The sequence below is a fragment of the Eptesicus fuscus genome, chromosome 4, assembly GCF_027574615.1.
Source record: "Eptesicus fuscus isolate TK198812 chromosome 4, DD_ASM_mEF_20220401, whole genome shotgun sequence".
NCBI lineage: Eukaryota > Metazoa > Chordata > Mammalia > Chiroptera > Vespertilionidae > Eptesicus > Eptesicus fuscus.
This window is the reverse complement of record NC_072476.1, coordinates 16,513,564-16,535,646: the sequence shown is the minus strand read 5'-3', so window position 1 is coordinate 16,535,646 and position 22,083 is coordinate 16,513,564. Positions and strand designations below refer to the sequence as shown.

The 22,083-nt window shown below is 44.3% G+C and overlaps 1 protein-coding gene across 11 annotated transcripts in view; it reads right to left on the bottom strand.

The window, feature by feature from the left end:
* RBFOX1 (RNA binding fox-1 homolog 1) overlaps window positions 1-22,083 on the bottom strand; it is a 371,606-nt gene that overhangs the window by 147,260 nt on the left and 202,263 nt on the right. Inside the window, exon 2 of one of the 11 annotated variants that reach the window (XM_054714708.1) lies at window positions 5,338-5,343. The exons of the other annotated variants lie outside the window; for them this stretch is intronic. Coding sequence (XP_054570683.1) covers window positions 5,338-5,343 — 6 coding nt within the window. The remainder of the gene's footprint in view (window positions 1-5,337; window positions 5,344-22,083) is intronic. 11 annotated transcript variants of the gene reach the window in all.

The following is a 22,083-nucleotide window of genomic DNA, read 5'->3' as shown; positions in this document are numbered from 1 at the left end:
GTAAATTAGTTAACCTCCATGAAACCTTTATTACCTCATCTGTAAAATGGGTTTTTATTCCTTGCTTTGCAGACTCATAGTAAACAATAAAGTAAGATAATATTATTAAGTGTGTAGCATTGAGCCTGGCTCCTGATAACTGTTCAATAAATGATAGGTGTTTGATGATGAGGTGATGGTGATGATGGTGATGATGAATGTGATGTGCTGTTAACAGAGGCATTTGGGAGAAATCATTTAAAATCATGAAAACAGTTGATGGATATTAAACTAACTTGGTAATCTCCAATGCAGAATGATCTAGGGGAAAATGTACTGTCCATTTCAACTTCTTCATTTAAACAATTTTATCCAAACAATAATAATGAATGCTAATATTATAATGGCAGCAATACTACTTTACATTGATTACATCACTTATTCTCATGTCACTTCCATGAAGTTGGTGCTAGAATTGTACCCATTTTAAAGATGAGAAAACCAAAGCTCAACAGAACTAAAGTGGGCCCTGGAATGAAGGCCTTGAGCTACAAGCCAGTGCTCTCCCACTGATGCCATACAGCCTTCTTGGGAATGAGCCTCTTTATCCACAAGGGATTGTTGAGGCTGAAAACAAAAATAGGTCCAGGAATGGGAAACTGAAAGTACACACTTCATATTAAGTTACTTAAGAAAAACTCACAATACCCCAGAATTATCTATGACGTTTGTGAGAAATAATATGTTCCTTAAAGTTGTGTTGAATGGTATTGCCTCCCCAGAAAAATATTTGAATTCCATGAACAACTGACTCCATGATTATGCTGTTTCTAATCCTTGAGTACCACAGTTTTAATGAAAGGAGACAAAGTATGTCATTCTGTCCCACAGTCTGATATGAAAGAAACAGGACTGGGTGAGCATCAGGAGATCCAGGTTTGGATCCTGGCTCTGAGTTTTGGCTGAGAGCAGTATGACTTTGGGCAAAACTTGAAACTTCTCAGAGCCCCCAAAATGACTGTAATAATGCTTAAATTTTAGGATGTCATGAAGAGTCTACAGAACCACATATTTAGGTGCTTAGCACAATGCCCTGGTTATCAAAGCAAACTAGTCAGTATCACTTCCTTCTTTTAGTTCAGGATTTAAGATTTAGGTTAAAAAAATATTCATCTATGTGCTAGGTACAATTCTAGGTGATGGAGATGCATAGTGGAGAAACTACACGAAAACCCCTCTTCTCAAGGAGCTTAATTGATAGTAGGGGAGACAAATAATAAGCACTAATATCGTAAATAAGAACATTGCAGAATATGTTAAAAGTGTGCACACCACAAGACAAAGCGCTGAACATGAGAATTGGTGGTACCAGAAAGGGTTTAAAAATTTCAATGAATGGTTATTTAGAAGGTGACATTTGAGCCAAAAATTGACAGAGAGGATTGAACCATGCAGATAGCTCAGGCAAAAATAGTCCAGAAACAGAAACTGCCAGTGCAAAGGTCCTGGGGTTGGAACTGGAGGAAAAGTGAAGCTTGCAGTGAGATCAAAGGGAAAAAATAGGAGATGATTCAGAGATACAATGAGTTAGTAGGTCTTGTAGACTGCTGTAGGAACTTTACCTTTATTTTTAACCTTTTAAATTTTAAAATGATTTTAGATTTATAGCAGTGTTGTAAAGATAATGCATACCCTTCACCAGCTTCTCTTAAAGTTAACATCTTACCTAACCATGTGCAAGTATCCAAATGAAATTAACATTGGTATGTTATTTTTCCCACTTATGTCCTTTTTTCAGTTGTGGGATCTGATCTAGGGTATCAAATGGCATTTATAGGATTTTGGCTTGTACTCTGAGAGAGAAATAGGGGAGCCACAAGAGAGCTCTGAAAGAAGGAGGGAGATGAAATGACTTTCTCATAGGTGCTTTCTTTCTCTACTCAGATCTGAATTAAGAGCAAGAAGAGAGAAAGATTATGTGAACTGTAACTTAATGGGCTCTTATTTAACCTCCCTTCTGCTACCCATTAGAATAGCAAATGTCCTTTATCAGAGTTATACCAAACGAAATGGCCAAAAACAATTATCGGGTATTTAATAAATACGAAATGCTATGTAAATGCTAAATAATAACCATAATAGTCATTTCCTTAGTGTTTGACTTGATTTTTATTGCTGCAAATGCTAATTGTCCCAACATCTTAGATTTATGGTACTCCTTTCTCCCTAATAACCAAGTATTTTCAACTTGTATTTTCTTAATTGTCTAAACTAATAAGCTTGCCTGGTTAGAACATGGTGATAATGTGGTCAAAATTACAGGTTTGATGTCATGCATTTGGCTTAGAATAAGAAAAGGAAACAAAATAAGAACACTCAGCAGCCACAAAAAATTGTTCCAAATTAGAGGTCTTTTAGTTATAGGTGCCAGTTGCTTCGTTTAAAAAGAGGGGGCCTAAAGGTGCCTGAGTCACTCAACTGAATTCATTGACATTCAAAGCCAGATGCTCACCTTTAGAGTTGCTATGCTGTGAATGTCCCCATATTCCGGATGAGGAAACAGAGAGCTAGTAACATCTGTGTTACTCTAGCTACATGTTAGAATAGCAAATGATCAAGAGGCTGAGCTCAATAATTTGATTTTCTTAGCTCTGATCTTTTCTCTACCACATGTTGTGCAATCATGACTGTGTTGGCTAACCTCTCTGTGCTCAGATTGCAAATCAACAAGATGGACTTTTATATAAGAGCACTTACAATGCAGGATTGCTTTGAGGATAAAATAATGCATAGAAAGCACTTGGTATGGGGCCTGGAAGATAGTAATTGATGGTTAACTATTCCTGGGATGATAAAGATTCCTATGAGGTCATTTTGCTGGCATTTTTGCCTTATCTTAGAATATAGCATATTACATTGAGACTATCTATTAAATGTCCCATTATCCCAAGCTCTGAAAGAGTGGGATCTGGGTCTTCTGTTCTAATCCTCATTGTCTAGCACAGAGCCAAGCATACACTGATGACTTTGGAATAGAACTGGACTCTTCCAAACACCTCCCAGGCCCACAGCCTGGACTGTTGCTGACATTGGATGTCACCATCTACCAGAACCTTGTCTCTTGTTGGCCTACAGACCAGCCTCCTTGCCTCATGCATTTATCAGGATTGGCGTGTGACTGTCCAAACACGTGCACTGAGTCAGCCAACTCCATTCTTGCGGTATGAATTCCTTTGAAGCTGGGCCTTATGACACAGCTCCATCTCGGCAACACCAGGCCGTACCTTCTGAAGTGAGTTCTGCACCCTGACCCCTTGTGCACTGGCCACTGGGAGACCTTCATTGGAATTATGACTTTGCCATAAGCTTCTTCCTTCCTTTGTGAGTGCGCACTGACGTTCAGCAGTGTTTCTCAGCCTTGTAAGTCTAATTAGCATGTATCATTATTACGCCATATTTTAAGCTATCTAGAGTAATCTGTAAAAATTGCAGACATTTGAAAAACTAAAAGAAAGAAGGAAGGAAGGAAGGAAGGAAGGAAGGAAGGAAGGAAGGAAGGAAGGAAGGAAGGAAGGAAGGAAGGAAGGAAGGGAGGAAGGAAGGAAAGAAGGAAGGAAGGAAGGAAGGAAGGAAGGAAGGAAGAAAGAAGGAAGGAAGGAAGGAAGGAAAGGAGGAAGGGAGGAAGGGAGGAAGCAGGGGAGAATGGATATTCCTGGAATATCTTATTAGTTTAGTGAGAGGACAGAGGGGACATGTCAGAGAATATTTGAGAGGAGTGGATAGGTCAGGCAAAAACAAAACACAGCAAAAGGCTGGCGCCTTGAAAATGCTTGAGACATAAATCGTACAGGGTCATGAACTATGGATTTCTCTCTCTGCTTCTGCAGTGCATATTAAGAATGGAGTTAAGGTTCAGTTCGTATTTTGCCATAAAAAGCATCATTATCAATTAACATTGACCTGCTGGTCACTCAGGCCATTGGTCCACTCAGCTCATTCCTTCAGGCTGAGCTCGGCAAGGTCTCTGAAGATAGCCTGGTACTCAAGAAAATGCTTCTGTAAAACGCCTTCAAAGGCTCTTGGCCTTCCCATGGTGGAGTCCTACACCTCTAGATGTTAAAGGAATATTCCCATTTCTGTTTTCTAATCTCCCCTCATTATAAAATGATGTCACAATCTATACAAAATCCTGCAGCTACAGACCAACTTTTTTACCGACAAGGAAATAATGAAGCATTCCTAGGAACAAGTAGTAAAATGCTACTTGGAAAATAAAAGACTCAGAATGGAGAAGACAGTCTGGAAACAAAATTAAGGCTCAAGTTGGAATAATTATATACATCTATTCTCTTCTGTTTTGTCACAGAAGTAAAAAAAATCAGGGATGAAGTGGCTGACGCACAAGTGGAATGCACATCTCGCTAAGGGAGTGTAGGGGAAAGTGAGACTTCCACCCTGAACATCAGAGAGAATGGAAGAGGTCAGGGTGTGGACACATGACCTTTGCACATGCTATTTCTTCTGCCAGATCTTTCCCCCTAAGGTTTGCCCATGAACAATTGGCTCTTCATCCTCATATCTCAACAGAAATGATGATCTCTTACAAAGCCCTTTTTCACTACAATGTCTGAAAAGTTATGTTGTCAAAAAACTGTGCAAAAAACAAACAAACAAGCAAAATAAGCCTGGGTATAAATACTCCCACACCGGCCAAGGTCAAGCTACCAACATGATGTCACTGAACACAGAGTTGGGAAGAAATGCACACAATTGGTTCTTGCCAGCCTGTGCAGACAACCCACTATCCTCGCTAACATGACCCCATTTATTTAGTTATATACTGACTGTCCCCCCGCAATTAGGTAAGCTCAGCAGAACAGTGATCTTGCCTGTCTCAGTTGCTATTGTGTCCCCAGCATCTAGTACCCATCAAGGGCACCCTAAAAATTCCTTCCTTGAGTCCCGTTCCTTGCTCTGTGGTTTGGAAACCTGTCTATGCAGTGAGCTGGAGCCACTGTAGGGTCCATCTTGGTCCTCCCATTGGTTCAACATCTGAAACCACTGTTGCTTATACATTGACCTTTTCTGTTTTTCAGAGAGTTAAGATGGGAATGTAAACCAGTCCCAGTCATTCCACTATGGCTGAAAGCAGAAGGCCCCCAAGCATCTCTTGTTTGGATGAACGAGGATGTCTGAGTTTGAGTGAAGGGGGCAGTCATCGTCTTTACCAAAAAAAACAAAAAATGCAGGTCGAGATCTGAAAACCCACCACCTGTGCCCTCCATTGAGTCCAGGGGCATCATGCCCGATCCAAAAATTTCTAAGGCTTCCTGCTTCTGTGATGTCAGGACTGAAAACTGGGATCTTTTCTGAGCACTGCTTGTTCATATGAAAAGCATCATTTAATTAGGACTAATATAAGATGTCCTGTAGAGTGATAATTCAATAATCCGGCCGTTTTATTTATACAGTGCCTCCAGGCTCCTCATTAAAAATGGAAGAGACATTCAGTGGACAACGTGGCTATCCGCTATAGACCTTCCAAGCGCACTCAGATCATCAAGCCTACCCTCTGGGCATCGTCAGAGCCATCTCCCTCGCCTGGAGAAGATATTTGTATCACCAAATTAATCTTTATAGACTCCCACAAAGCACGTGTTGACACTGGCACTTAGGGTATTCTCCAGCCCAGCCCCCCCGCTCCCCTAAAAAGAACAAAACCAAGAGAAAGGACCCTTACTGCTTCAGCACTCTCTGGTAGCTTCCCCTTGTTCCTGAAATTAAAGGTAAACTCCTGGCTCGGCGAGCAAGGCCCCATTTGCAAACACCTCTTGGCTTACCCACATCCTGACAGCCGCACTCCCTCCTCTCACTCCTGCAACACCACCAGGGTCCTGCCCAGCTCGAGGCCTTCACATTTGTGGGCTCCTCTCCCTGGAGCCCTCTTCCTCCTGTTGGCCAATGGGACCCTCTCAGCCTTAGTCATCTGCTTAAATGTCCCTTCTTCAGAGAACCCTCCCTGCCCACCCTGCATCTCTCAGCACCCCGGCTGTGTGTTTCACCATCAAGGTGGAAGGTACTTGGATGGATTTATCTGATCCCTGGAAGGGAAGCTCTGTGCGGCAGCATCGCCGTAGGTCTTGTTTGGCACACTTCCAGAACCCGGTGAGGGAGGTTCTTGAATACCTCATCAGTGATTCGAGCACAAGGAAGGGGGTCCTAACGAATAGCTGTGGCATGAAAGTGCCACCCTGCCTGGAAGTTCCTGTTTGCTGCCACTCTGCAGCCAGGCTGATGGTTATGGCTTCAAGTAGACTGGACCCTAGTGGTGTCACGTGTAGATGAAAACACAGAGGGAAACTGCCCTCTCCATCGTGACGAATCAGGAGATGGGGGATATGGATGAACAGAAGCAGAAAGTGGGACTGGAGAGAAGGGACTCTGGGCCTCTCTTGTCTGAGCCCTCACAGCATCCCGGTTGCTGTCCTATGAAGGCATTTGCCCGTCGCACTGGTCTACCCACTAGACTAGGGCATGGAGTGCGTTTCATCCGCCTCTGTATTCCCAGTGCTCAGCAGCAGGTTAAAAAAGTGTGTGTGTTTTTAAAAACTAAGAACTGTGTGTGTGTGTGTGTGTGTGTGTGTGTGTGAGTGAGTGTGTGAGAGAGAGAGAGAGAGAGAGGGAGGGAGAGGAAAGCAGAGGGGAGGGGAGGAGAGAAGAGAGAGGGAATACGCAGAACTCCTTGGTTTCTTTCAGAATATTTGACATGGTGAATTTCCACTGAAAATGGATGGAATAAATTGCTCAAAATGTAAACTTCCAGTGTATTTCCATTGTACAAAACTCCAAAACAGGAAAGGCGCCAGCTATGAGCAAAACCAGAGCTGGGCTAAGATGTCATGGGCATGTCCACACCCTGGGATTTGCCCCGTCACCACATGATTGAAAACCAACATGGCACATGGCCTTTGGTGTCATCCCTTCTGTTCTGTCTCCTACCAGGATAGATGACTCTCCTGCTTTAAAACACACACACCCTTCACATTCATTAATCATAGTAACAGGTTGCATCTTCATAGTAGCCCATCCAGGAACAATAGCAAAGAACCATGAAACCTGTTGGCACCTGCATAAAACATGAAACAAGGTATCTGCATCGCAAGCTTCGAAACACAAACCAGATCATTTAAAAGTCTGGTTTCTAAAGGCACGTGCTTTCTAACGGCACAGCTGTTTGTCACGCCTGCCTAGATTCTGCTTTTGACACTGCCAGCCGTGCCGGGAGGTCACCAGAAATACACAGAAAGGGTGATTTGGTTTCTTTTTCTTCAATCAATGGGTCTTTTTAAGTATCTGTAGCTTGCAGGAGGGATTAAATGCATAGTCAGATCCACTAGCCATCTTCTCCTCAACTTTCCTCAACTGTCCTCCTCCCCTCTCCTCTCCTTTTCATTGTTGGCATATAATGGAAGGCAAGGTGCTCACTGAATAAATTATGTTTGCGTCAACAGTGGGGCCAGCTGACACAATTATGCACTTGTTGAGTTAGGGGCCACTTATAAACAGACTTTGTAAGTCATCGCACTTCATCCTGGAAGGCGTTAATGCATCATTATGATCTAGCAGGTTGCCTGCTGAATTTTACAGCATTGCACACTACATTAACCTTTGGTACCGCTGATATTTATGACCTTATAAGAAAGTATTTATCAAGCTGAAAGCCAATATACAGCACTCGTGTTTTAGCCAGTGCTGTTTAGAAACCCTTATCGCTCCTTTCTCCAGGCATTTTAAATCACTCGGAGATAATGCTTGGTAACTGGCGAAAGTTCGGGAAAAGGGGCACTCCCATGCAGCGCTGGTGGGAGTTTAAATTGGTGTAATGTTTCTGGAGGGTGATTTTTTTTTTTTTTTTTTTAGTTTTATCTGACTATCAAAAGCCTTAAAAAATGTGCATTTTTACTCTTTGACCCAGCGGTTCCACTTCTGGGAATTTATTCTACAGAAACAATCATGAAAGTGTGCAAAGATTTGGGCAAGAGGAAATCCATCACGGTGATATTTGCCACAGTGAAAAATGGGAAACAACCTACGTGTCCAACTACCAGGGACGGGCTCAAAAGCTACGTGCAGCTGAAATGATGCCAGGCCATAAAACACGCAGAGGCCCCCAGAGGGGAAAAAATGTTAAAATACACGAAATGACTTGGAAAGGTATGTGTGTATTTTAAATTAGAAAGCAAGTCACAAAACAGGATGGCATGTGCCATCTTTCTATTTTTATTTACTTTTAATTTTTTGGTAGCATATTGAAAAAGCTCTCAGAGGATCAACAGCCAGGTGGTCAATGAAATGATAGAACAATTGTGATGATGATGATGATGATGATGGGGTTTCTATCTTTTTTATAATGAACAGTAGTTATTTGCATAGTATAAAGGCATGAGGACCCAGGTTTTGTTTGTCTCTCAATCTGCCATGCATAACACAGGGTCAGTTACTGATTTTTTAAAATGAGCTCAGATTCACAGGATAATGGTACTAATTGCTTCTATTTTTATAACACTTCCCGATTTCTACAGCATGTGCACATCTGAGTGGCCATGTGAGTTTCAAGCCATCCTGTCGGGTAGGCAGAGCTGATATTTCTGGTTCTGCTTCCAGATGCAAAGACAGACTCAGAAAGGGCATAGGATTGGCTGGTGGTCACGCAGACTTTAAAGGTGGAGCTGGGAACTTTTACCAAGTTTTCCAGCTCCCGAGCCCATGTTACTTCCTCTGCATGGTCTGCCTCTATCTGGGAAGAAAATCCAGGAATAATACAGCTGCCATAGGTAATCAAGCCACCATAAAGATCAACTCTTCCATTCAGGACAGTTGGCTTAATTCTGAATTCACTGAGTCAGGGGCAGACAGAAGCGAGGCAGAGCTGGGCTTACTAAAGCCTGCAGCCTCAGCACCTCACACCCCAGGAAATAGCACAAGCCCCTCTAGGGCCCAGGAACATGGCTTGCAGCTTCTTGGTGGTAGGGTTTTGATGTCTCCCAGAATTATCGACTAATGTGTGTCTGCTGTGAACAGGGAAATGAGATCAAAGCCTCCACAGAGTGGAAAGGCAGAGGCCTGGCTAAAAGCATGGGGTCAGGGGGCTGCAAACACTGCCCGCCCCATTCCCCACTGCCTGGATCCTGCCTCGCTCACTGGTGGGCTTCTTTCCTTAAAGGGAAACTGCAGTTCCTGAAAGGGAGGATGGGGCTCTCATCCTGTCAACCTCTGCAGAAGTAACTTTAACTGTGTTCTCTCAGTCCATGTAACTACTCACATTCCTGTTGGCTCTCAGCAAGGCAGCGGGGCCCTAGCAAAAACATCATTCCAGCCTCAGATGATAATCAAAACTCCTTTTATGTTACATGCCTGTTCTTGGCCAAGGACTAGATGATGCAATTTCAATATATTACTGTACTTAATCCTCACAACAGCCCCATTCATTCATTCATCTGTTTGCTCATTCATTGAACCAACACATTTTTTCCTGAGCCCTTACTCTGAGCAAACATCAGAGATACAGGAATGATGTGCAAAATGCAACACGGAACGGAGATTCCAGTATGGCTGACAGGCCAGCACAAGTAAGAAAACTAATACAAGAAATTATTGCAAGTTGCAGTAAGTGCTATAAAGCAAATAAACTCAAGAAACAAATATCCATATGTATTCGTTTTCCTAGAGCTGCCCAAACAAATGACCACCAACTGGGTGACTAAAACCACATAAATGTATTCTTTCATAGTTCTGGAGGTCAGAATGCCAAAATCAAGATGTTGGCTAAGTCTTGCTCCCACCAAAGGCTCTAGGGGAAGGTCTTCCTGGACTCTTCCTGGATCCTGGTAGCTCCTAGCCATCCTCGGCATTCCTTGGCTTGTAGCTGCATCACTCCACTCTCTGCCTCGGTAGTCCTGTGGCCTCCCTTTGTCTCACATGTCCTTCTCATGAGGACATGAGTCTCTGGACTTAGGGTGCACTTTAACCTGGTATGACCCCATTTAACTTAACTAACTGCAGTATATCTGCAAAGACGCTATTTTTCTAACAAGGTCACATTCCGAAGTTCCGGTGGACATGACTCGTGGGCAAGGCACTCCTCAACTATCACATTGAGCAAATTCGGCAACACAGCTAGCAAGTGCTTAGACACAGGATGGTCTTACCTCAACACTCCCTTCCCCTTAGTTACTATTCCATGAAGGTAGTCATTTTCAAGAAACGTTCACCCCCAAAGGAAGGGGGTGAGAAATAGAATGTAACAACTCAAAGCCCAGCCTTTGGAGTTAGCTTTGCGTTCGGCTCAGACATACCTGGCCTCATTTTTCTACTCTGAAGAATGAGGGAAATCTCTCCCGCTTCATGGAGTCATTGGGAAGACAAATGGAAATAAAGGATTTCAAACACATAGGCAACTGCCCAGCAAATATCAGGAAGTCCACACATTATGGCTGTCAAAAAACCTTCAGAAACGGTCTCAATGTTAATGTGCATGAGGCTGTGGTCAGTGGGCGCACAGACTGTGCAGCTCCTCTGAGATCCCGTTGTCTCCTCTGAAAAAGGGAGAACCTGCCTTGCCCAGGGATTCTTGAGAACGGGCAATACACAGGACAGTGTCTTGCATCTGACAGGTCCCTGGCCATGGCAGCTGCCGGCACCACCACGATCACTATCGGAATCTAGCCTGAAAATACTCTCATGGTTTACATCAGATCCCACATGTCCCCGAGAGTTTGCCACTCTTCGGTAAGTGAGCGTTGACAAGTGTTCAAAACACTGGCCCTAAAACCTTGTGTGAAGTTCTGTGTCTCGTTGGCTGCATAAGACTCACTTAGGGAACATGTTGAAAGTCGGTTCCCACTGGCCTCCTAAACTGTGCTCCAGAGTGCAGACCTAGTAGCTCAGGGGTTGTGCCCCTTAATCACTACCTCCTAAGCACTATTTCCAAGGCAGAGCTGGTGCAGGAACCGAAGAAGGATGCTGCAATGGTACTCGGCGTGACCTAGCTGCCCTTGTCCCTTTTACTGAGGAAGAACATCGCCCATATGATTGTTCAGAACCTGGGACACAGTCACCAAGCCTCAAATGCCAGTGCCTACAGTAGCAATGTCACTTGAAATCCTTGCTGTTTATGTTTCTTTTTAAAGAAGTAAAAAATGATGGGGTCCCCCTTCTCTATCCACCTCCCTTCCTTCTACCTTCACGCACCTTCTCTTTCTTTCTCTCTTTTATTCTATTTTGTCCCTTTTCTCCATGCTATCATCTCTGTGTTTGCAATCATTTGGAAACTGACCTGCCGTGGAAAATGAAGAGATAGTTACATCTGGTTATGCCTTCAGGCCTAAGTGATATGCTCCCAGTTTGTCTTGTCATGGGTCCCTGTGTGTGGACATTTGTTAGTTGCTTAGATATTTAAAAGGGAGCATTAAGTCTCCCCTTGGACCAATCTTCCCAGTGTATTTTTCTCTGGGATGAGTACCCCATGGGGTGGGGGGAGTTGAAAAAGCAGGTTGGGATATTCTGGGTTCCAGTCTTTATTACATTTAATATCACCAAAATCTCACCTGCCATTTGTCACAGAGAACTGCTGCTACAGTTAGTTCAGGGGTACCCCTGAGAAGGCCCACACTCCTCTCCAGCTCAGGTCTTGAGAGATGGGGCCACAGACACTAGCCCAGTCTTGCTCTCTGACCTCACACAGCTGTTCTGCCCCTTGGGGATCTGGCTTTGCTGGGAAGTGGAACATCCATTCTCGCAGGGCACCTTTGCAAGCACCTGCTCTACAAATCACCAAGACGATTTCTTAAGCACCCAAATCACTCATAGTATTCCACTTCATCCTCATGCCAACCAGCAAGATCATTTGGATCAAGTAACTGAGACTCAAGAGACAGTGCCAGACCTACGGGCCACATGGTTAGTGAGAAGGCGAGCTCAGCCACTTGGCCTGCAGGCTCCATGCTCTTCCCATTCCAATGTGCCAACCCGGTGAGCATCCCAGAAAATGAATCACTCACCCCTTATGTCAGAAATCAATTAAAGGGCAAACCCCAAACTTAGGGTAATATAATAGTGCCTGAGACACTGGAGGTGGAAATGAACTGTATTTTCATAGCAAATTGAGATGCATTTCCTTCCTCTGCCCTAGATGAGAAGGGCCATTCAATTTTTAAGTAAGATATGAGTCAGACAAAAAAAATTAAGAAGCACACCGGATGAAAAACAAACAATTGTGGTATCATTGATACAGGATGACGTGCTAGCGGGAGATAGGAGCTTTCTGCCGGTAGGGCTCCTTCTGGAGCTACATTGGAGCGAGAGGCATGGGCCACAGCTGGGCCTAGGCCTTTGCCTTGGGTTTGCAGCCAACAGAGGGTAAAGGCTCCCTTTTAGAACTGTCAGCGATGAACTCTTCTTTCCCAGGGAATTGACCTCATGCGATTTTGCTGAATCGCTCAGTTTTGAACTTCAGTTAGAGTCCTTTGTACTTGTCCTTAACCATGGATCCTGGGTAATTAAGGTGAATTATCTTTCTGCTCAGGGTGTGGGCTGCGGCAGGCGGTGGAACAGGGCTTTTATGAGCTGCTGAAGCCTTGGATTTCCAGGTGGGGGGCTTCCCCTACATGGAAACACCGTGGGCCCCGGGGCAAGGTGGATTCTAATGTGCCTCTTATCTGAGCCTCCCAGAGATGCAGCAGGCAATTCATGGAATTAACCAGAGTCTGCAATGTGAAGAGCCCTCAGAGAGACCCAGCAAGGGCTGGGCACAGAGGGGCCTCAGGGGTAGGTACAGTGCAGGGCATGAATCTGGCCTTGGCGACATGAGGGGATTGGGGCAAGTTGTAAGGGTCCTCTGAGCCTCAGTGTTTTAAGCTGCCAAAATGGAAATATTGATACATAGCCTAACACAGAAGCTGGGAAAGACAGGAGGCCCCTCTAGAAAGTATCACAGAGGTGTTGTTGATGATGTGCCTTATTACACTTTCAAAGAAGACAAGGTACAGCCAGCCTGAAGATGTCATGGCTATTATGAGTGGGTTTATAAAAGACTTTGTGTCTATAGCAACCACCAATGAGACAGCAGAGACAAAAGCAATCCATGGCTATTGAATGTATCCTATATGCCTGACAATGGTTAAGAATTTCTAAATCATTGACCTGCCTCAACTTCACAATGACCCTCCAAGTACTTTCAGTATCCTAATTTTATGGTTTATGGTCGATAACAAAAAACAGGTAAGTTATTTGCCAAGTCTTGAAGGGTAGTATGTGGGGGAATCACAATCACTACAAGAGTCCATTTTCGTGGTCACATCACCCACGTGATGCAATGTTGCGTCATCTTAAATACCTTGAGTGGTGAACAGTGACTACAGGCAGAGGCCAAGGGTTCCATGCAAAGGTAAAAGTGAGGGCAGGAGAAAACGGAAAGGCACAAGCGATGAAGCAACGTACCGAGGTTGGAGTGGAACATAAAACCTCTAAGTTGGCAAAATGAACCTTTGAAACAAGAGACAGAGGTTAGAAGAATCCCATCACCAATTAATTAGGCACCTGCCTCCCTAAGCTTTAACCATAATAAGAAATCTACAAAGTAGTAACAGTAATGGCACCCGTGATGATAGCAGAACTAGTAGGAGCTACAATTTATGGAGCCCCTTCCGTGCTTCATTCAGGACTGAGGGAGGTCATATAGTTTCCTAAGTCATGCAGTGAATCAGTAGCAGTGTTGCGATTTGAATGCTTAGCTCCAAAGGGCTGCCTTTACTACAGAGGAGAAATAAGCCAGTGTGGGGAATAAGTTTTCATCCTGTCTCTTCTCAACTATTGCTATCTTACTTTCCTACAATTCTAAGAAAGAGTCCTCTTCCACCTTTCATCCCCCAGTCCCTGCTGGAAGCTGGGCTGGGAGGCCAGACGCAACAAGCTGAGTACTAGCTTGTTCCCCAGGCAATAGGCCACTGTGTGTGGATCTCTGTGGCTGGACACAGTCTCTGTGTACTCTGTGTCCCCTGCATCTCACCTTACTCTGGCCACCCATGGCTGGTGGCACCATCTCCTAACTGACTACAAGTCATCAAGAGTGGTATTTGGGGAATCTCCATTGGAAATACATGGGAAGAATAAAATTATTTCCATTTATGGAGCACCTACTAAGGTTACCCCATTTACATACATGATCTCTTGCCTTCCATCACACAAATAAAAAGCAGTGGGGACAGGATTTCACCCGGGCTTCTCAGATGTCCAAAAGCTTTGCATACTCTATCTTACTGCCATCTCCAAGAAGAGACTCCCTACTTGGGGAAAAAAAACGCTGCACTGGGAATACAGAGAACGGAACATGTGGCCTTCCACATGCTTTCCCCTCTTTCTGGAATGCTGTTCCCATTGTATTCTCATGCTTTATTCTATCCTTCAGAATACAGCTTAACAGTCATCTCCTGAGGGAAGGCTTCTATGACCTAATTCCTCTATCACTATTCTCTTTCTCAACTTAATATGTGTTTATTTCCAAAGATATCATGGTAGATTTAAAATGGTTGCAATATCAGCATGGATGGACATGGAAAGCATTATGCTAAGCAAAATAAGCCAGTCGGAGAAAGATAAATATCACACGATCTCACTCATTTGTGGAGTATAATGAACAACATAAACTGATGAACAAAAATAGATCCCGAGACAGAGAAGCATCAACAGACTGTCAAACCTCAGAGTGAAGGCAGGAGGGGGAGGATGTAAGAGATCAACCAAAGGACTTGTATGCATGCATATAAGCATAACTCATGGACACAGACAGTAGGTGGGTGAGGGCATGTGTTGAGGGGGAGGAGTGGTCGAGGAAAGGTCTATGGGGGGAAAAGGAGACATATGTAGTACTTTAATCAATAAAGAATAAAAAATAAAATAAAATGGCTGCAATTCTTTGCCACTCCTCTTGTTCAGAGATGGAGTCTCTTTCCTCTCCTGAATCTGTACTGACTTCAGCCAACAGAATGGGACAGAAATGGCACAGTGCAAATGTCAAGGCAGAGCTTTAAGAGATATGCAGCTTCTACTTTCACTGCTTAGGACTGTCCCTTTTGGCATCCAGCCATCGTGTCAGTGTGCCTATGCTGTGAGGATGCCTATATAAGTAGTCTGATTAACCAGAGATCACCATGCTGTGAGGAAGCCCAAGCTAGTCAAATAGAGAGAGAGGGGTCATACAATCACCAAAGACCAGACATCTGAGAGAAACCTTGGAACTTACTGCCCAGCCCAACCATCAGTGGGATATGGCTGAGTGGGGGAACCCAGCTGATCTGCCCATATGATGAGCCTGACCTAAATTCTTGAAGCACAGAACCATGAGCAAATAAAAGGGTGGTTAACTCCCTAGGTTTGGATATAGCTTGTTAGGCATAATTTTTAATTATTTACTTATATTGTTTACTTATTACATTGGTCTTTCCTACAAGTCATGCTGAGGGCAGAAACCATGCCTGGTTGTACCTGTTTCTGAATCCCCATTGCTTATCTTATCTAATAAAGAGGGAATATGCAAATTGATCATCACGCCATCACAAAGATGGCAGCGCCCATAGCCACAAGATGGCGGTGCCCAGTCCCCTCAGCCCTATCGGAGTCCCCCAGTCCTTTCAGCCCCGCCAGGGGTGGCAGGCGTGCAGTGCGACTGTACCTGCCCTCAGCCCCCCAGCCGCCCAGGGACGGCCAGAGGCAAAGGCAAGCCTCAGATGGTGGCTGCCCAGCTGATGCCCGAGGTGCAGGCAAGCATCGGGTGGCAGGTACCCAGCTTCCCAGGGCCACCTGAGGCTAAGGTAACCAGGGCTGGCTGAGGCTTGTGCTGCCGGCAGTGGCAGCAGCAGAGGTGTGATTGGGGTGTCACCTTTCCCTGATCGCCAGGTCCCCTCCTGCCCCTGAGGGCTCCCGGACTGTGAGAGGGGGCAGGCCAGGCTGAGGGAGCCCCCACTCCAGTGCATGAATTTTCATGCACCAGGCCTCTAGTCCTATCTAATAAAAGAGTAATATGCAAATTAACCATCACTCCACTACACCCACAAGCCATGCCCACCAGCCAAACAGGAGCGAGTATGCAGCCATAGAGCGTGCAGGAGGTTTGGGTTCCCCCGGCAACGGAGAAAACCAAACTTTCCACACACCCTGGCCAGCCCAGGCCTCCACTCAAGGCTACAAAGTTTCAATTATAGAAGATAAATAAATCCCAACAAAAATGGTGGCAGCTACGGAGCTGGAGAGAGCAGGAGGCTTGGGTTTCCCCAGCAATGGAAGAAGCCAAGCTTCCTGGCTGGCTCTGGCCTCCGCTCAAGGCTACAAAGTTTCAATTATAGAAGATAAATAAATCCCAGATACCAGGGCCTCCACTTGGATTGCCGGGGGACGAGGCTGGACTGCAAACCACCACAGGCCCCTTGCCCAGGCCGCCCCATGCCCCAAGAGAACCCCCACCCTGATCTGGAACACCCTTCAGGGCAAACCAGCCAGCCCCCACTCGTGCACCAGGCCTCTATCCTATCTAATAAAAGAGTAATATGCAAATTGGCCATCACTCCAACACACAAGATGGCTGCCCCCATGTGCTCAAAGATGGCTACCCCCATATGGACACAAGATGGCCACCACAAGATGGCCAGCAGGGGAGGGCAGTTGGGAGGGACCAGGCCTGCAAGGAAGGGCAGTTGTGGGCGATCAGGCCTGCAGGGGAGGGCAGTAAGGGGTGACCAGGCCGGCATAGGAGGGAAGTTGGGGGCGACCGGGCCTGCAGGGAAGGGCAGTTGGGGGGGATCCAGGCCTGCAGGGGAGAGCAGTTGCGGGGGGACCAGGCCTGCAGGGGAGGGCAGTTAGGGGCAAACAGGCTGGCAGGGGAGCAGTTAGGCATCAATCAGGCTGCCAGGGGAGTGGTTAGAGGGTGATCAGGCTGGCAGGCAGAAGTGGTTAGGGGCAATCAGGAAGGCAGGCAGGCAAGCAGTTTGGAGACAGCAGTCCTGGATTGTGAGAGGGATGTCCGACTGCCTGTTTAGGCCCGATCCCACTGGGATCGGGCCTAAACGGGCAGTCGGACATCCCTCGAGGGGTCCCAGATTGGAGAGGGTGCTGGATGGGCTGAGGGACACACCCCCCGTGCACAAATTTCATGCACTGGGCCTCTAGTTATATAATAAGTACTCAACAAATAATAGTGAATGAATGCTTTACCATAAAACTAATAATAGCAACAACAGGATGAGTAGTAACAGTATAACAATAGAGTAGGGGTGGTTGGAGTAATAATAATAATGATAAGCAAAGGAATAGTAACAGAGCAGTAGTGACTGCTCCGATGTTGAGCTAAAAAACAAGTATAACACACATCTCAAAATTATCATTTTCAAGGTTATTGTTATCAACATTGCCCTCACAGCAACTCCCATCAATGCATTAGCATAATATGCAAGAAATTGTGATAAAGATTTCTATACATTATCTCTAATCTTCACTCAACAATAAGCCTGACATATAATGAAGGTAGGGCTATCTTTGGAAATTTAAGGGACTTGATCATGATCCAAGGTGCTCAAAGAATTGAGAAGTGTCTACGTGGGCTTAAGAAGGCTGTATCCTCATTGTTTGAGCCTGGTTTCAAAAGGGCTGGAAGGTAGAAGGTCTTAAATAACTATTTTATTGATGGGAGTAGGGCAAATGGAAGAAAGCCATCCAGTTGAAACCACAGGCAGGGATAGCTTTTCTCAGCAGATGTTCACTCTCAAACCCTCTTGTCATCCCCTATAAAGAGGTGTGTCCCTCCGTGACACTCTCATGACTCCCCTGTCCCCTGATCTCACAGTCTAAGCCAGTGCTGATCACCAGCAGGCGCCTTCACTGATTTCTCACTGTTCCTGGGCACAAACCATGTCTGATTCATCTCTGTTTCCCAGCAAGGATCTGGCACACAGTAGGTGTTGATAAATGTTTTCTGAATTAAATGAAATTAGGATCAATGCCCAAAAGGCAGATTCTCTCGTTTCCATTGTTTAAAAATATCATGTATTTCCACTCATGCATTATGTATCACAGAAATTAATTTATCCAGAACTGTTTTCCAATGAACAGTTTCCAAAGGCTCTAGTCTGCATCCAACTGGAAATCTGCACTTGGGGGTGGGGGAGAAAGATGTGGCTAGTCTCCGGCTTTCTCTGTTAATCCCAAACACTATTCCTGAGGTGGGTGCAAGGATAAGGTTCTTCATGAAGTCATGTCAGAAGTCAACATTTCCTGATTCCTACTCTCCTTGGCAAGGTTAGGATGTATGTATCTCATAGAAACAAGTACACCTTTCCTTAGTTCTCCCACCCCAACCCAATGGCTTCTCCATTCTTCCATCCCCATAGGCAAGGGCTGCAGGAGAAGTTGTTTAGAGTTATGGCTATTAGAACAGGTTGTAGATTCAGACATACCACTCATGAGTGATGTGACCCTGGGAAAGTTGCCAAGTCATGTCAACTCTTCAAGCCTCAATTTCCTTATCTGTAAAGACACCATCATTTCATCTATACTCAAAGGCCATTGTGAGGATTAAATTACCAGGGACTATAGCATCCCACACTTAAAACAGAAGTTCACATGTGTACATGGCACATATTGCAGAGACATGGCAGATTATTTGGTCATTTTATGGTTATTCCAACTAGGCAGGACATAGATTATTACTGTGCCCATTTGAAAGATGGGAAAACGAAGGCTCAAAATGATGCCTAATCATAGCCCCCATTGACTGAGTGCCAATTATACGCAGGACATAGTCATAGGAGCTTTGCTTAAAATACCTTCTTATATTCACCAAAGCCCTGTATGGACAGTTATAGTATAAAAATGGAAGCTCAGAGAGATTAAGTAACTTGTTTAACTTATTAAAAGATAGTGGAAGTAGGGTTTGGACCAAGATAGTCTAATACCCTAATAGTGATGTCACCCACTGCATTAAATGACTTGCTTAAGCAAATGCTCAAGCTGGAGTTAGAACTGAAGACTTTTTGGTTTAACTCCCTCCACCCCCACCCCACTTGACACTATACATTGTGAATCAACTACAGAAAACTCTGTGTTTCTGACCAAATCTGAAACATTGTCAGTTAATTCCAGTCTGGCTGTCCAACTTTTTAAAGGGCAGAGATTAGATGTGTCAGGAATTCAGATACCACTAAATTTTATCCCATGCTTTCTGTGCCAAGTTCTTGCATATACACCAATCCACTTAAGAATCACAGCTACCATATGAGATGTTATTCTTTCCATTTTAAAGATAAAGAAACAGAGGCTTGCTTAGTGTTACATCCAGGTGACTCATTAGCATCTACAAGTTGACACACACAGGCAGACAAACACACATATTATCATTTTGATCCCAACTTCTTCTATTACTTGGAAAATGATCCTCATCTTCACCGAGATTTAGCTTTGTAAGAGTTGGCATTCACTCATGCACAAACTTAGTGTCATCATGAACCCTATCCCTTTTCTTCTATCCTACAGCCAACTCATTGCCCAGACCCCACTAGTTCATGCTGTCTTCTGTCCGAACCATAGCAATAGCTTACTAATGGCTCTTTCTGCACGTTTCCCTGCCCCACTATTGCGTTCCTCTAATCCATTTTCTATACTGCTGTCAGGTCATTTCTAAAAACAAAATCTAATCATGACATTCTCTCATTTAAAACCCTCCAATGGCCTCCCATTTTACAAAGAATGAGAATGCAACCCTCAAAATGGCTTACAAGGCCCTGTTGAGTGTTCCCTGCCCACTTCTCTATCCTCATCTTGGGCTATCTTCTCTCTGTACCCCCAACCTAGGCACAGTGACTTTCTTTCATTTGAATATTCCAAGCTTTTTCCTGCCACAGGTATGATAGTAATTGGTCAACAACTGCCTCTACAGAAAACAAAAACCAAAAGCTCTGATTTGTACCATTGCCAATTTCCATGGTATAAATACTCTCATCAATGCTATTTCTAGCTACAACATGACATCCCTGTCATAGTGGGAAGAAATATGTACTTTCTCCTTCCCTTGCATTTATGACATTTTTCACAAATGTAATTATTTAAGTATGCAAGTGATTTTTATTTCTTTGTTTATATTTATGTGTTCTGCCAGACTGTAATTTCCTTGAAGAACAGATGTCTGTCATTCACTCTTAAATCTCCAAGGCTTAGCGCTATGCCTCCCAAATAGTAGGCACTCAAGAAATATTCATGAATAAATAAATGATATATGCCTAGCCAGTGAGGCTCAGCAGTTGAGCATCAACCTATGAATCAGGGGGGCATGTGCCTGGGTTGCGAACTCAATCCCCAGTGTGGGGTGTGCAGGAGGCAGCTGATCAATGATTCTCATCATTGATGTTTCTATCTCTCCCTCTCCCTTCCTCTCTGAAATCAATAAAATATATTTAAATAAATAAATAAATAGATGATGTACAATTGTTGAGTATCTACCTTGTGCCAGGCACTGTGCTTGACACAAAGAATGAAAAAGACAAATAAGCTACAATGTCAACCTTGAGAAATGTGTACCTATAATTGCAAAAATAAAGTTTAAAATTGTAAAACTGTTGACTAGATTAATGTATAATGTATATTGTGACATATTCTAAGAATTCAATAAATAATTTTTTAGAGGCTCAAGGAGTGAATTTTAAGGCACATACAGCATGCAAAGGAGTCCCAGCTCTGGCATTGAGACGGTGCCATGAAAAGGTTTATAAATGAACAGAGGCTGGGGATATGAGTAGAGATTTGATAGAATCTCCAGCCAAGGCAATTACAAACACTTCAGAATTGAATTCCAGGATGGAAGGCCTCCCTGCTATCTAGCTAGCTTCCTTCTTGATGCCATCTAACCCAGTTCATTTTTAAAGGACGCTGTGGTCTCAAAAACCGTTGCATTTCTGAGCTACAACATACACTGAGATGTCTGGAACGTGGCTCATCCACATGCCCACTGTGAATAAAAATGATGTGGGCCAATTGCTTACGTCTATGAAAACCTAAGTGACTGTGAAGGTTTTCTCCAGGCTTCCAGCCACGGAAAGGGCCTGCGAGCCCAGCAGCCCTGAGCTGGCCCAGGGAAGTGATGGGAATTTCAATTTCACAAGGGCTGTTTGTAAAATAATCCAATACATTACGGTGTGTGCATTATTATTGTATTATATTGAGTAATATCACATTTAAGGAGATTTCGTAGCATCATAGCCATGCACAAGGGAATATAAAAGTGGTTAATAAAATAGAGAAGTACAATTTCCCTTCAGTGTTGGTTATGCTCCTATTATACTCAGAATAATAATCAGAGGTCCACTTAGCTTGACTTGGGAAATAACGGATCTGTAATTACCTCGTGTCTACAGTGTCATTATCAAGGGCTCAGCCCCAATGTCAGGCCACTGTGAATCCTCAGCAAGCCTGCAGAACTCAATATCCAAGCTGCAGAAGGACAGTCACAGGGCTTCCTAAAGCCGTGCGCACACACAGGGAGAGACGAGACGCCTGTGCAGACCAGGCAGGGCTCTGTGCCAGAATTAGCTGCCAGGTTTCCCTCTGCCATGGGTACTCTCCCACCCCATGGACCTTTATTTTGAAAAAGGAACATGTGCTTTTTCCCACCCACTCACCCTAAATCCTCCCTCTGCTGAGCTTGCTATGCTACTGGAAAACAATTCCCTGCAGATTTGTTAAGAGCAATGGAAGATGCTTAAATGACTATTTACCAAACACTGACCTTCAGTGGCTCAACCAAGCCTCCAGAGGCTCTTGTTGGGATCGATTGTTCTAGTTTCAGCAGAAGTGGGACTTACTGCATTCTACATGTCAGCATCAGGGCTGAGCACAGTTTCCCAGTTTAGTGAAGGGCTGGTTCCACTGTCTATGCCTATGTGTTTAAATTGCCTTTGTTTATTTGCTGCCTTTGTTCCTGGTGCTGCAACCTAGAGCAATTTACATAACCCCCAAGTCTCTGTCTTTCTCATCTGTGAAATGGGGTTACCACCACCTGCCAATAGTTAG